The sequence below is a fragment of the Papio anubis genome, chromosome 2 (genome assembly GCF_008728515.1).
Source record: "Papio anubis isolate 15944 chromosome 2, Panubis1.0, whole genome shotgun sequence".
Lineage (NCBI taxonomy): Eukaryota > Metazoa > Chordata > Mammalia > Primates > Cercopithecidae > Papio > Papio anubis.
This window is the reverse complement of record NC_044977.1, coordinates 87,566,913-87,579,125: the sequence shown is the minus strand read 5'-3', so window position 1 is coordinate 87,579,125 and position 12,213 is coordinate 87,566,913. Positions and strand designations below refer to the sequence as shown.

Here is a 12,213-nt window from a genome sequence, read left to right as displayed (position 1 = left end):
TGTGTTTTAAGAGGGAGTTAGAGTAAACAGGTTAAAAACTAGGTCTAGGATGGACAGAGTGACTCACGCCTGTAATCCCAGCACTTTGGGAGGCCAAGGCGGTAAGACTGCTTGAGCCCAGGAGTTTGAGACTGGCCAACATGGTGAAACACTATCTCGACTAAAAATTAGCTGGCTGTGGTGGTGCACACCTGTAGTTCCAGTTACTTAAGAGGCTGAGGTGGGAGGATCACCTGAGCCCAGGGGATTAAGGCTACAGTGAGCTGTGATGGGCGACGGACTGAGACACTGACTGCCCCCCACCAGAAAAAAAACCTAGGTCTAGATATAAACTATGAACAAAATTTGGGGTACTTTCTTACATTCTAAAGTCATTACACAGGGCAATTATGTTGTCACTGACAAAGCATTAAACTGGGTTGTTAGGGCATAAAACCAAACTGCACAGGTCACTAATACGACATGTAAGTATGTACGTCATACTTATGTTCTGCTCAATAAGAGTGACAGCAAATAATGCTACTGAAATTACTTTCAATGAATGCAACAAAGTAAATGCAACAAAGTGCAATAATTTTTTTCAATTTATGACAAGGTTTTTTGACAAAAATAAAGGAACGTTCATAAATGGTCAAAAAGATAAGTCATGCATTGAGTGGCAGAAAATATACAAAACCAAAAAGGATTTTAGAATATGGCAAGTGTGACCGGGTGTGGTGGCTCATGCCTGTAATCCCAGCACTTTGGGAGGCCAAGGCAGGCGGATCACGAGGTCAGGAGATCGAGATCATCCTGTCAATGGTGAAACCCCGTCTCTACTAAAAATACAAAAAAATTAGCCGGGCATGGTGGCAGGTGTCTGTAGTCCCAGCTACTCAGGAGGCTGAGGCAGGAGAATGGCGTGAACCTGGGAGGCGGAGCTTGCAGTGAGCCGAGATCACGCCACGGCACTCCAGCCTGGGCGACAAAGCGAGGCTCCGTCTCAAAAAAAAAAAAAGAATATGGCAAGTGTTCTTACTAAGCGTGGCAGGAGGGCAGGAGGAAAGAAAAAGTTCTTAAATTCTTTCAAGTACCACAAATTAAAATAACTTTAAATTCTCTAATGATAATACAGAGATTCGAAATAAAGGGATATAACACCAATAAGGCAAATATAGTTATTGCTTACATGTTTAAAAGAACCATAGGGAACTGCTGTGGACCCTGTTTCTTCTAGATAATCTTCCCAGCTTAATTCTATCTCTTCCATACCAGAGCCGGCATCTAGAATTAAAAATAAAACAAAAACAGGTGAATCCCAATTAAAGAAAACCCAAGGTATAAAAACATAAACCTAATAAACCTAACTTTACAGAATTTACTTCACGACTGATTTTGCACAAAATAATTAAGTGGGGTTTTTTTGTTTTGGTTTGGTTTTTTAAATGATAGGTGCCCTTAGTGCACTGATTGTCAACGAATCTTCACAGAACAGCAGTTTGACATGCTATCTCTTGCTGAAGAGACACCCAAATCTGTTATCTCTTGCTGAAGAGGCACCCAAATCTAGATTTCACCCAAATGGATCATATAAAACTGGTGGGAGTATAAACCATTACTATCACTTTGGACTGAAATTTAGTATTCTAATGTCAAATATTGAAGATACTTAATAAGCATTTCAAACTTTTTTCAACTTGATCCTTTCTTAGCACTCTCTGAGTGAAAGATACTCCTAGTAAATATTTTAGCTTAATCAAAAAAAAAGTGTCATTATCCTTGCCTCCCTTCTTTTTTCTCCATACCTTATAAACAATCCGTAGAAGAATTCTGTAGGTACTATCTTCAAAATATATCCAAAAGCAAGAAAGATCTCCTAACGTCACAACTAAATCAACTAGAGAACCAAGAGCAAACAAACCCCAAAGCTAGCAGGAGACAAGAAATAACCAAGATCAGAACGGAACTGAAGGAGATAGAGACACGAAAAACCCTTCAAAAAAATAAACAAATATAGACGCTAGTTTTTTGAAAAAATTAATAAAATACCCATAATCCCAGCACTATGGGAGGCTGAGGTGGGTAGATCACTTGAGGTCAAGAGTTCGAGACCTGCCTGGCCAACATGGTGAAACCCCATCTCTACTAAAAATACAAAAATTAGCCAGGCATGGTGGCACATGCCTGTCATCCCAGCTACTCAGGAGGCTGAGTCAGGAGAACTGCTTGAACCCAGGAGGCAGAGGATACAGTGAGCTGAGATTGCGCCACTGCACTCCAGCCTGGGCAACAGAGCGAGATTCCATCTCAAAAAATAAATAAATAAAATAAAATAAAATAAAAACTCTCAATAAACTAGGTATTGATGGAACATATCTCAAAATAATAAGAGCCATTTATGACAAACTCATAGCCAATATCATACTGAATGGGCAAATATCATACTGAATGGGCAAAAGCTGGAGGCATTCCCCTTGAAAACTAGCACAAGACAAGGATGCCCTCTTTCACCACTCCTATTAAACACAGTATTGGAAGTTCTGGCCAGGGCAATCAGGCAAGAGAAAGTGAGAAAGGGTATTCAAATAGGAAGAGAGGAAGTCAAACTGTCTCTGTTTGCAGATGACATGATCCTATATCTAGAAAACCCCATCGTTTCAGCCGAAAAGCTTCATAAGCTGAGAAGCAACTTCCGCAAAATCTCACGATACAAAATCAATGTGCAAAACTCACAAGCATTCCTATACACCAACAACGGACAAGCAGAAAGCCAAATCATGAATGAACTTCCATTCACAATTGCTACAGAGAATAAAATACCTAAGAATACAGTTAACAAGGGAAGTGAAGGACCCCTTCAAGGAGAACTACAAACCACTGCTCAAGGAAATCAGAGAGGACACAAACAAATGGAAAAACATTCCATGCTCACAGACAGGAAGAATCAAAATATCATGAAAATGGTCATACTACCCAAAGTAATTTATAGATTCAATACTATTCGCATTAAACTACCACAGACATTCTTCACAGAATTAGAAACAAACTTTTACATTTCACAGGAAACCAAAAAAAAGCCAGTATAGCCAAGATAATCCTAAGCAAAAAGAAAAAATGTGGAGGCATAACCCTACCTGACTTCAAACTATACTACGTCTACAGTAATCAAAACAGCATGGTATTGGTATAAAAGCAGACACCTAGACCAATGGAACAGAATAGAGAACTCAGAAATAAGACTGCACATCTACAACCATCTGATTTTCAACAAACCTGACAAAAACGAGCACTGAGGAAAGGATTCCCTATTTATTAAATGGTGCTAGGAGAAATGACTAAGTCATAAGCAGAAAATTGAAACTGGATTCCTTCCTTACACCTTATACAAAAATTAACTCAAGATGCATTAAAGACTTAAATGTAAAACCCAAAACTATACAAACCCTAGAAGAAAATCTACTCACTAACATTCAGGGCATAGGCATGGGCAAAGATTTCATGACAACAGCAATCGCAACAAAAGCAAAAATTGACAAACGGGATCTAATTAAACTAAAGAGCTTCTCTACATAGCAAAAGAAACGATCACCAGAGCAAACAGACAACCTATAGAATGGGAGAACATTTTTGTACTCTCTCCATCTGACAAAGGTCTAATATCCAGAATCTACAAGGAACTTAAACAAATTTACAAGAAAAAAACCAACAACCCCATTAAAAAGTGGACAAAGGACATGAATAGTCACTTTACAAAAGAAGACATTCATGTGGCCAACAAACATAAAAAAAAGCTCAACCTCACTGATGATTAGAGAAATGCAAATCAAAACCACAATGAGATACCATCTATTGTCAGTCAGAACAATGAGTATTAAAAAGTCAAGAAATAGGCTGGGCAGGGTGGCTCATGCCTGTAATCCCAGCACTTTGGGAGGCCGCAGCAGGAGGATCACTTGAGGTCAGGAATTCAAGACCAGCCTGGCCAACACGGTGAAACCCCATCTCTACTAAAAATACAAAAATTAGCCAGGTGTGGTGGCATGCGCCTGTAATCAAATCTACTCAGGAGGCTGAGGCAGGAGAATCGCTTGAAGCTGAGAGGCGGAGGTGACAGTGAGCAGAGATCACACCACTGCACTCCAGCCTGGGTGACAGAGTGAGACTCTGTCTCAAAAAAATTAAATTAAAAAGTCAAGAAACAACAGATGTTGTTGAGGCTGCAGACAAATAGGAATACTTTTACACTGTTGGTGGGAATGTAAATTAGTTCAACCATTGTGGAAGACAGTGTGACAATTCCTCAAAGACCTGGAACCAGAAATGCCATTTGACTCAGCAATTCCATTACTGGGTATCTACCCAAAGGAATATAAATCATTCTATTATAAAGATACATGCACACGTATGTTCATGTAGCACTATTCTCAATAGCAAACACATGGAATCAACCCAAATGCCCATCAATAATAGACTGGATAAAGAAAACCTGGTACATATACACCATGGAATACCATGCAGCCATAAAAATGAACGAGAGTATGTCCTTTGCAGGGACATGGATGGAGCTAGAAGCCATTATCTTCAGCAAACTAACGCAGGAACAGAAAAGCAAACCCTACATGTTCTCACGTATAAGTGGGAGCTGAACAATGTGAACATATGGACACATCGGTGGGGGTGGGGGGGAAATACACATTGGGGCCTGTCAAGGGGGACAGGCGGAGGGAGAGCATCAGGAAAAATAGTTAATGTATATTGGGCTTAATACCTAGGTGATGAGTTGATAGGTGCAGCAAATCACCATGGCATATGTTTACCCATGTAACAAACGTGCACATCCTGCACGTGTATCCCGGAAATTAAAAACAAACAAAAAACATATCTCAAATCGAATCACTTTCCACCATATCTACTGGCTATCTCTAGTCCAAGGCCTAGCCACATTATCTTCCACCTTTCAACTGCACTTAAAATCTAAAATCTGTGGGACACTAAAAAGGCTGTACATGACCTGATCCCTGGCTGCCCACCCTACCACTTTATCCCCAGCCAGACTCTCCATGCTCACAACACTTGGGTGACAATGAGGTTCTTGCCATTCTTTAATCATATTCTTTCCACAAAGTCTCTACATTTGTTATTCCTCAGCTCAAAGAATCATCTCCCAGTGTCCTTCATGCTCCCTTTCATTCAAGTCTCTACTCAAATGTTCCCCTTCAGAAAGGCAACAGTATCCATCTTTCGGCTCTGCTTCCCATTTCTTCATGGCATTCATTCCTATTGACAATATACCTGTTAGATCATAAACTCCATAAAGTCAGGAATTTGTCACCTAGATTCTTAAAATACTCTTGTTAAGTGAGCAAAGACTCAAGTACTCTATAATCCAATAATCTCACTTCACATAAACTCCCTAAGAGCAGAGATGGTTGTTTTTGTTTTTTTCTCCTTTTTCTTTTTTTTTTTGTGGTTGTTGTTGTTGACTGACGTATTCCTCTGCCCAGAACAATGCTTGTTATATAGAAAATTCCAGGCCGGGCGCGGTGGCTCAAGCCTGTAATCCTAGCACTTTGGGAGGCCGAGACGGGCGGATCACGAGGTCAGGAGATCGAGACCATCCTGGCTAACACGGTGAAACCCCGCCTCTACTAAAAAATACAAAAAAAAAAAAACTAGCCGGGCGAGGTGGCTGGCGCCTGTAGTCCCAGCTACTCGGGAGGCTGAGGCAGGAGAATAGCGTAAACCCGGGAGGCGGAGCTTGCAGTGAGCTGAGATCCGGCCACTGCACTCCAGTCTGGGCGACAGAGTGAGACTCCGTCTCAAAAAAAAAAAAAAAAAAAAAAAGAAAATTCCAATAAACTGCTGAATGAGTACACCCTAGGGGAAACCATACTCCACATGACCACAAGGAGGTAAATATAAGGATGTTCATCACAGCAGCATTTGTATTATCAACAAACTGGAAGCAGTAAGTAGAACAGATAAGTTATGGCGATCCTTCAATGGAATACTACTATACAGCAGATGAAATGAATGCTAGTGTTGACATAGATAAGTCTCAAAAACACACATCAAGCAGAAAAGGCAAGTGCAGAATGAAAAGCACAGCTAGATACAACTTAGATTTCAAAACAAAACTTTGTAGTGTAATGTTTATGAATACATGCATATTAATATAAGAGTGTAAAGACAAGGATGAAAAAAATATGTATCAACTTCAACAAAGTTACCTTTGGGCATAAAGAGAAGGAAACAGATTAGAAGGGAAGTACAAAAGACGTTTAAACTGTATTATGTTCCACTTCTTTTAAAAAATGAAAATGGGGCCGGGCGCGATGGCTCAAGCCTGTAATCCCAGCACTTTGGGAGGCCGAGACGGGCGGATCACGAGGTCAGGAGATCGAGACCATCCTGGTGAACACGGTGAAACCCCGTCTCTACTAAAAAATACAAAAAACTAGCCGGGCGAGGTGGCGGGTGCCTGTGGTCCCAGCTACTCGGGAGGCTGAGGCAGGAGAATGGCGTAAGCCCAGGAGGCGGAGCTTGCAGTGAGCCGAGATCGCACCACTGCACTCCAGCCTGGGCGACAGAGCGAGACTCCGTCTCAAAAAAAAAAAAAAGAAAATGGGCCGGGCGCGGTGGCTCAAGCCTGTAATCCCAGCACTTTGGGAGGCCGAGGCGGGTGGATCACAAGGTCAGAAGATCGAGACTATCCTGGCTAACATGGTGAAACCCCGTCTCTACTAAAAATACAAAAAACTAGCCGGGCGTGGTGGCGGGCGCCTGTAGTCCCAGCTACTTGGGAGGCTGAGGCGGGAGAACGCCGTGAACCCGGGAGGCGGAGCTTGCAGTGAGCTTGCAGATCGCGCCACTGCACTCCAGCCTGGGAGACACAGCCAGACTCCGTCTCAAAAAAAAAAAAAAAAAAAAAAAAAAAATGAAAATGCATGAAAAGATGTTCAACATTACTAATCATTAGGGAAATGCAAATCAGAACTACAATGAAATGCCACTTCACACATATTAGAATAACTACAAACAAAAAGGCAAAAAATAACAAGTGTTGGTAAGGATGTGGAGAATTAAGAATGCTTGTATATTTCTGGTGGGAATGTAAATGGTACAGCCACTGTAGAAAACTGTATAGTACTTCCTCAAAATATTTTTTAAATTATCATATGATCTATCTATCTATCTATCTATCTATCTATCTATCTATCTGTCTATGCATGTCTGTGTATATACCCAAAAAGAATTAAAAAGAGGGACTCAAACATGTATTTGTACACAAACGTTTATAGCAGCAATATTCACAATAACCAAAAGGTAGAGGCGACCCAAGTGTCCATCAACAGATGAATGGATAACAAAATGAATGTGATATATACACACAATGAAATATCATTTAGCCTTTATATTTAAAAAAAAAAAAAAAAAAAAAAAGGAAATTCTGGCCCAGTGCGGTGGCTCATGCCTGCAATCCCAACACTTTGGGAAGCCAAGGCAGAGGATAGCTTAAGCCCAGGACTTTGAGACCAGCTTGAGCAACAGACGGAAATCTCGTGTCTACAAAAATATTTTTAAAAGTTAGCTGAGCATGGTGGTGAGTGGCTGTAGTCCCAGCTACTTGAGAGGCTGAGGTGGAAGGATCACTTGGGAGGTTGGGGCTGCAGTGAGCAGTGATCACATCACAACACTCCAGCCTGGGCTGTTAAGAGACCCCATGCTTCCAAAAATAAAGTTCTGACACATACTACAACATTGATAAACACTGAAGACATTATACTAAGAGAAATAAGCCCATCACAAAAGGACAAATGGATACCTACAGTAGTCAAATTCATAGAAACAGAAAATTAAATGGTGGGTTCTAGGGGCTAGGGAAACTGGGGAATGGGGAGTTACTGTTGAATGGATACGCCTTTCCATCTGGAAAGAAAAGGAGATGGATGGCAGTGATGATTGCACAACAATATGAATGTACTCAATGCCAATAAACTACACACTTAAAAATTGTTAAAACGGCCTGTAGTCCCAGCTACTCAGGAGACTGAAGCAACAGAACTGCTTGACCCCAGGAGTTCAAGACTGTAGTGTACATGATTGTGCCTGTGAATAGCCACTGCACTCCAGCCTGGGCAATGTTGCAAGACCCCATCTCTTTAAAAAAAAGTGAAAATGGTAAACTTTACATTATGGACATTTCACCACAATAAAAAATTAAAAACCAATATTGAACATTATCATTTATTAAATATTTATGCTAGGCACATGGCTGTTTGTTATAGTCTTTTCCATAGTTTTAATATATTTGAAATGTTTTCATTAGAAATAAAAAGCCAATAATAAAGATTGCTTTGAGGGCATCTTGAAAGTATAGGCCAGTAGAAAGTCAATTTACATTACTAAAACAAAATAAGGCTGGGCATTCGTGGTCCTTAGCAAGGACTCTAGGCCCTTAAATAGCATGTTAATTTAAAAATAAAAAATAAATAACAATTAAAATGATGAATCACTCAACTAAAATCTCTTACACAATGCTAAGAAGAAACAAGACTAACGATGTGATGAGATAATGAGCAAGATATATGATAGTTTATTAAAGAAATGCATAATCCTTAAATATATGAAAATGTGCAAATTTTATTTTAAGAGAAATGCAAATTATCAGATTGAAAAGGATTCCAAAGTGTGACAAGCCTCTATGGTGAGGCTGTAGTTAAACAGGTAAATCATAATGACACAACCTCTGTGGAAGAAAACTTGGCAATATCTAACAAAATTACATATGTATTTACCTTTTGATCCAGCAATCCCACTTCTAGGAATCTATCCCAAAGATACACTGGCAAGAATACAAAAAGACATATGTACAAAGCCATTCACTGCAGCACTATTTGTAATACCAAGATTGGAAATAACCCTAATGTCCATCAATAAGGAAATGGTTGAATAAATATGGTATATATATTCAGCACAGGTTGCTGTAAAAAGCAATGAGAACAGTCTCTATATACTGATGTGGAATAATCTCCAAAATATACTGTTAAGGGAAACCACACTACCAAACAGTATTTTTTGTGTGTGTCCGTCCCTACTTTTTGTATAAGATGGGAGAGAGGCCAGGCGCAGTTGCTCATGCCTATAATCCTAGCACTCTGGGAGGCCGAGGCGGATAGATCACATGAGGCCAGGACTTCGAGAGCAGCCTGGCCAACATGGTGAAACCCCATCTCTACTAAAAATACAAAAATTAGCCGGGTGCGTGATGGCATGTGCCTGTAATCCCAGCTACTGAGGTGGCTAAGTCATGTGAATCATTTGAACCCGGAGGTAGAGGCTGGAGTGAGCCGAGATCATACCACTGCACTCCAACCTGGGTGACAGAGCAAGACTCCCTGTCTCAAAAAAGAAAAAAGAAAAAAGGAGAGGGAGATGTGAGTATGAGTATGTATGTGTATACACTCACATATATTAGTTTATATTTTAAAAATGAACACGCCGGGTGTGGTGGCTCCAGCCTGTAATCCCAGCACTCTGGGAGGCCGAGATGGGCGGATCACAAGGTCAGAAGATCGAGACCATCCTGGCTAACACGGTGAAACCCTGTCTCTACTAAAAAATACAAAAAACTAGCCAGGCAAGGTGGCGGGCGCCTGTAGTCCCAGCTACTCGGGAGGCTGAGGCGGGAGAATGGCATAAACCCGGGAGGCGGAGCTTGCAGTGAGCTGAGATCCGGCCACTGTACTCCAGCCTGGACGACAGAGCGAGACTCCATCTAAAAAAAAAACAAAACAAAACAAACAAAAAAAAAACAACAGGAGAATAAAAAGTAATAAAACTGGTTATATATATGGAAAAAGAGAATGAATCAGTAATACCAGGTTTAACTAAATTTCCATTTCCATTTCCATTTCCATTTTCATTCTGTCACCCAGGTTGGAATGCAGTGGTGTGATCTCGGCTCACTGCAACCTCCACCTCCTGGGTACAAGCGGTTCTCTTGCCTCAGCCTTCCCAGTAGCTGGGATTACAGGTGCAGACCACTATGCCCGGCTAATCTTTTGTATTTTTAGTAGACATGGGGTTTTACCACGTTGGCCAGGATGGTCTCAAATCCCTGACCTCAGGTGGTCCGCCTGCCTCACCCTCCCAAAGTGCTGTGATTACAGGTATGACCCACTGCCTGGCCAGTTTTGACTTTAGAAGTATGCAGATTTATTATACAATTTAGAAACAATTAAATTGAAATAAAACATTATATAAATTTCAAATGAACTGAAACACATGAGCTAACTGTTGGTGGGAAAACCACAAGAAAATAGGATTCCTTTAAGTAACGTTATTTATTTTTATTTGTTTTTGAGACAGGGTCTTGCTCTGTCACCCAGGCTGCAGTGCAGTGGTACAATAAAAACTCTCTGAAGCCTCAACCACCCTGGCTCAAGCAATCTTCCCACCTCAGACTCCCAAGTAGCTGGGGCTACGGGTACATGCCACTGAACCCGGCTAATTTTTTTTCCCCCTTTTTGGTAGAGACAGAGTCTCCCTATGTCGCCCAGACTGGTCTTGAACTCCTGGGCTCAAGCAATCTTCCTGCCTTTGACTCCCAAAGTGCTGGATTATAGGTGTGAGCCACCGGGCTTGGCCTAAGCCATGTTAAAATACAATACTCTGACTATAAACACCAGTGAAATATATTTAAAAGCAAAAACTAAAGAAATCTTAAACTGCACACTGTGGTTGGCATCTGAAATGTTGCTATTATTATTTTAAAATAATTAAAGGACTTTTATAGGATAAAAACAAAGAAGTAATAATATTACCATCATTAGCAAACAAGACTTTTTCTTTTTTGAGACAGAGTCTCACTCTGTCCCCCAGGCTGGAGTCCAGTGGCATGATCTCGGCTCACTACAAGCTCCACCTCCTGGGTTCACGCCATTCTCCTGCCTCAGCCTCCCAAGTAGCTGGGACTACAGGCACCTGCCACTACGCCTGGCTAATTTTTTTGCATTTTTAGTAGAGACGGGGTTTCACCATGTTAGCCAGGATGGGCTCAATCTCCTGACCTCCTGATCCTCCCGCCTCAGCCTCCCAAAGTGCTGGGATTACAGGCGTGAGCCACCACGCCCGGCCGCAAACAAGACATTTCTAAAAGAGAAGAGATACAAGCATAAAATCAAAGAAGAAAAACCTTGTAACCCTGTTTTTTTTCTTTTTTTTTTCCTTTTTATTTTTTTGAGATGGAGTTTCGCTATATTGCCCCGGCTGGCCTTGAACTCCCAGGCTCAAGCCACCTCAGCCTCCCAAGTAGCAGGACTATAGAGGTACATGCCACTGTACCCAGCTAAAACCCTGTAATTTTAAATTTAAATTGTAAGTATCAATGTAAAACCATTATTTTCTTTACTTTTCAAAAGATGTGTATTTTCATGGCTGGGCAAGGTGGCTCACACCTATAAATCCCAGCGCTTTGGGAGGCTGAGGCAGGAAGATCACTTGAAGCCAGGAGTTTGAAACTAGCCTGGGCAATATAGCAAGACCCCATCTCTAAAAAAAAAAAAAAAAAAAAATTGCTGGGGATGGTGGCACATGCCTGTGTTCCCAGCTACTTGGGAGGCTAAGGTGGGAAGATCACTTGAACACAGGAGTTTGAGGCTGCAGTGAGCGAGCCATGATCGTGCCACTGTACTCCACCCTGGGTGACAAAGCAAGATTTTGTCTCTAAAAAATAAAAAATAATTTTAAATGTGTATTTTCTAGCTATGTCTGTAAGTAAGGCCTAGAATAAATGACAACCTAGTATCAAATTAGCACTCCAACACCCAGATTGTGGTCTCTAAATATCGTACCTACATTAAAGAAAAAAAAGCTCCTCAGAGAAACAGCAGATTACAAGTTTGGGGCAGGATATGTTCAGGAGGTACTTGGGAATCTTACTGGTCCAGAAGGCAAGGACTAGTGTATCAAAGATAGATGACATCACATCAGAAGAACACAGGAACCAGTCTGAAAGAACTCTCGCTGCTCTAGAATTTGATCATCAAATGAATGATGACAGCAATGAATTCAAACTCATCAAATGTATATATATACATATATGTACTTAAATACATGAGTTAATAATATTTAAAACAAAGGAAAAATCAACTTCTAAAATGGTAGAATGATTATCACAGTGAACCCACTCTCCCATAAAAGAACAAAAAGACTGGCTAAACAATGAAAATC

General features: G+C 40.8%; 1 protein-coding gene across 4 annotated transcripts in view; it reads right to left on the bottom strand.

Moving 5' to 3' along the window:
* The window catches only part of SFMBT1 (Scm like with four mbt domains 1), a 154,796-nt gene that overhangs the window by 55,096 nt on the left and 87,487 nt on the right, over nt 1–12,213 (bottom strand). For all 4 annotated transcript variants that reach the window (XM_017955399.3, XM_017955398.3, XM_003894304.5 and 1 more), the window contains one exon: nt 1,169–1,263. In XM_017955399.3, the coding sequence (XP_017810888.1) occupies nt 1,169–1,263 (95 nt within the window). The remainder of the gene's footprint in view (nt 1–1,168; nt 1,264–12,213) is intronic.